Source organism: Pteropus vampyrus, unplaced genomic scaffold (genome assembly GCF_000151845.1).
Source record: "Pteropus vampyrus isolate Shadow unplaced genomic scaffold, Pvam_2.0 Scaffold78, whole genome shotgun sequence".
Lineage (NCBI taxonomy): Eukaryota > Metazoa > Chordata > Mammalia > Chiroptera > Pteropodidae > Pteropus > Pteropus vampyrus.
This window is the reverse complement of record NW_011888859.1, coordinates 3,043,731-3,046,971: the sequence shown is the minus strand read 5'-3', so window position 1 is coordinate 3,046,971 and position 3,241 is coordinate 3,043,731. Positions and strand designations below refer to the sequence as shown.

General features: G+C 35.9%; 1 protein-coding gene across 1 annotated transcript in view; it reads left to right on the top strand.

The window, feature by feature from the left end:
• Positions 1-545: 545 nt before the first annotated feature.
• The window catches only part of IPCEF1 (interaction protein for cytohesin exchange factors 1), a 75,102-nt gene continuing 72,406 nt past the window's right edge, over positions 546-3,241 (top strand). Inside the window, exons 1-2 of the mRNA XM_011362713.1 lie at positions 546-607; positions 2,827-2,866. Of these exons, the coding sequence (XP_011361015.1) occupies positions 563-607; positions 2,827-2,866 (85 nt within the window). The 5' untranslated portion in view covers positions 546-562. The remainder of the gene's footprint in view (positions 608-2,826; positions 2,867-3,241) is intronic.

Below are 3,241 nucleotides of genomic sequence, written 5' to 3'. Positions count from 1 at the left end.
TTAGAACTGAGGGCAAATTCAGAATTAAGAGTAATTCTTCAGTTTTACCTACAATATCCCCAAAGGAAGAAAACAGTTGGAGAAAAATATCTCACTTGGCTTTTTTTTTTTTTTTTTTTTTTCACTCACCTAGTGAAAAAAACCACATGTAAGCTCTTTTTTGAAACGGACTAGTTGGCGGGTTCCACTTCCTGTTGTGAGGAGTAAGATGTATCTTAAACTCGCTAAAGTTCTCAAGATTGTTTTCATTCTCTCGTGTAAACCAATGTAGGTTTCAAATCATATATATCAAGTGAAACTGAAACTTCCTATACTTTGTTATTTCTATAATATGTAGTCTGTTCCTGGTTTGGGGAAACAGTTTGAACAGCTATATAGATTTTAAAATAATTTGCTTTGGGAGAAGTGCTATCAGAGGAGAGCTGGCTAAACTCCCTAAGGGCTGGTCTCGGGTGACATTGAGACAGAGGCTGCAGCTTGATTCCGGGCTGTCTCTAGAACCAGCCCAAAGGTTGGATAGTGGAGCTGGAGAGCCCCCAGTTCCACTGGGAGTTCATAAGAGATGAATGAGTGCAGGAGATTCACTGGTTCCCAGTCAGGAGAGATGGTGTGAGTGCTGCTTCCCTGTAGATCCACAGCCTTCTGTCCTCTCTTGACTTCCCTCTCTCTTGTTCTTTTTAAAGCTGTTCTCAGCTCTTTTTGTAATGTGATTTTACCTCGTTCATTTGGGGCCGGAATCCTCTAGGAATGCTTCTGAACAATTTCCTTTTCTCCCTGTTGCTCTGGTTCTTAGTTTGTCTCGAGTGCTCCTTGGGGGTCTCCTGGACCCCGATTTTCTCAAATCGTTCCCACTATTTAAATTTACTTACTCTCTTCATTGCTTTTAGTCCTGGCTCTCAGGTAAGTTTTAGCTGTTCGAATAATATACATATTTGGGCTAAAATAGGTACCTATTTATAGGTACTGATTAATTTTACTGATCTCAGATCTCAATTGCATATAAAAAAAGACCCCAGGAGACCATTAGAGGGAATGGTGGGGATTTTAGATCCAGATGCAAGTCAGTGTAGGAGATATTTGTGAAGCAAAGCTGAGACTAGGACCCTGCTGTGATAACGTGCCTAAATTTTAGCTATGTGTCATATCTATCGAATGAGATATGTCTATACTTGCCAAAAACTTAGGGAAATTATTGATTTTGTTATGACCTTTTTCACAAGGATGATTAATTTCTTCAGGGATAAATAGAATTCTATTTTCACAAGGACGATTAATTTCTTCAGGGATAAATAGAATTCTATTTTCTCAGAAAATAGAATTTAAGCATTTTAATTCCATCTTTGCTGCTGAAGAAAATACAAGTCCTACTTATCCTAAACAAATTACTATGAAATTTTTTGTTTATTAGATATAAAGTATTTGTTTATATCTAACCATAGAATGTTATGTTACATTTAATCATAGAAGTAATGTTTTTTAGTTTTCACAGTTTTCATGTACAATCTTGTTAAATATGTCTGATTCCAACCTATAGGATTGGAATTATTATAAATATCTTGATTTTGCAAATGAAGAAGTGGTAAATTGACTTTTTCCTGGGTAACACAGCTACTAATTGTGACAGCTATAAGTTGATTTCAGGCCTCTGGATTTAAAAATTCCATCTTATTTCCACTATAACTCTTTAAACATTTGTAGGACCGTATACAATAGCTATTAGATCAATAATTAGATATGTAGAATAGTAGCCAGGTGCAATTAGATATGTAGAATACTAGCTGGCTGCATCTGTGATAACACTGCAAAATATTGTAATAAGATTGCATACCAACTTTTAGAACTGCTTTTCAATTATGTACTATGTTTTCACATTCTCTACTTGGATAGAATTTTTATAGGATAAAAAATTGTCATTTAAACCTAAGTAGATTCAGCTTAAATATTGTGGAGAAAAAAGTGAAACTACTTTAATCTAAAATGTCTTTACACACATACACACACACACTCACAGAGGGCTATATGAAAACTTTTTTAACTTTTCTATTTTTGCTGATTGTCTGATTTTATATGAATTGTTTAAAATGTATTGTGAAAAATGTTTATTTCATCTATATTGTCTTATACCTGATTTGAGTATTTGAAGAACTATAATAAAATAGAAGATGATAATTAATTTATCTTTCATAAGACATGTGAGAAATGTTCACAGATACTTAAGACAAAGAAATCATTTTCAATTTGGCTGTAAATAAAAATTTCCTGATAAGGAGGCTTGATAGTTATACTTCAAGAGACTGCGGAATTCCTGTTTCTGGGATATTTAATTCATGTGGTTGAGGTGTAATTCTATGTGGTTTAGGAGCATGAATCGAGTAGTCCAGGGTGAACCTGTAATAGTGTGAGACTACAACAGTCATCTTCCAGGTTTATTTAAACAATGTCATTTAGAGATTGCAAGAGCAGGGTCTATTTTTTTTCTTCTCTCACAAAAAATGAAAGGGAAATATTTTATTTTTTAAAGAACTTCAGCGAACGGTGTGCTGCCCTAAGCGATAGTGGGAAAGCTGCCTGTGGGTGGAAACAGGAAGCATTAGTGATAAATGTTGTTACGTTGTTTTTTTTTTTTTTTTCAAGTTCAGCTCAATGTCTATTGATTCTAATTAGTACATTTTGTGCCTCAGCCATAGCTTCCCTCTGCTCTGCTTGGAGAGTTTTTTTTAGCTTCCATCCTGCTCATAAACACTGCCACCTCCTCCCTCCTTCTCTCTTTACAAATGTTACAACACAATCAGAAATTCCTCTTTTCTTTCCTTCCTGCATTTCCAGCAGGTTCCCTTGCGTCAGAAGCCGAGAAAGAAAACTCAAGGTAATTAGATCTCTTTTGTTTCTTTATCCCTTTTGGTGTGCGTGTGTGCGTGTGATTTTTCTCCTGGATGCCTTCTTTGGGATCAGCTTTTTTTGCCTGTCTTAATGCTAATTTGAGGAGGTGGACGGCAGATTAATTTTTGGTTATTTCTGGATTGATTTTGAGAAATGATGGCATGCCGTTCATTTGGATTAATCCCTCGTGGTGTGTCAATAGAGCTTAGAAAACCTGGCACTGAGTCGGAAAGTGGCTGATTTTGGTGGGCATTAACCCTTCTCCACCTATTGCATAACTCGTGCTGTTATTATTGCTGAAAGAAGCTGTGTTGGTGCGATGGTGTGCCTGCCAGCCTCGGGATTTTAATTTTTTTTAACT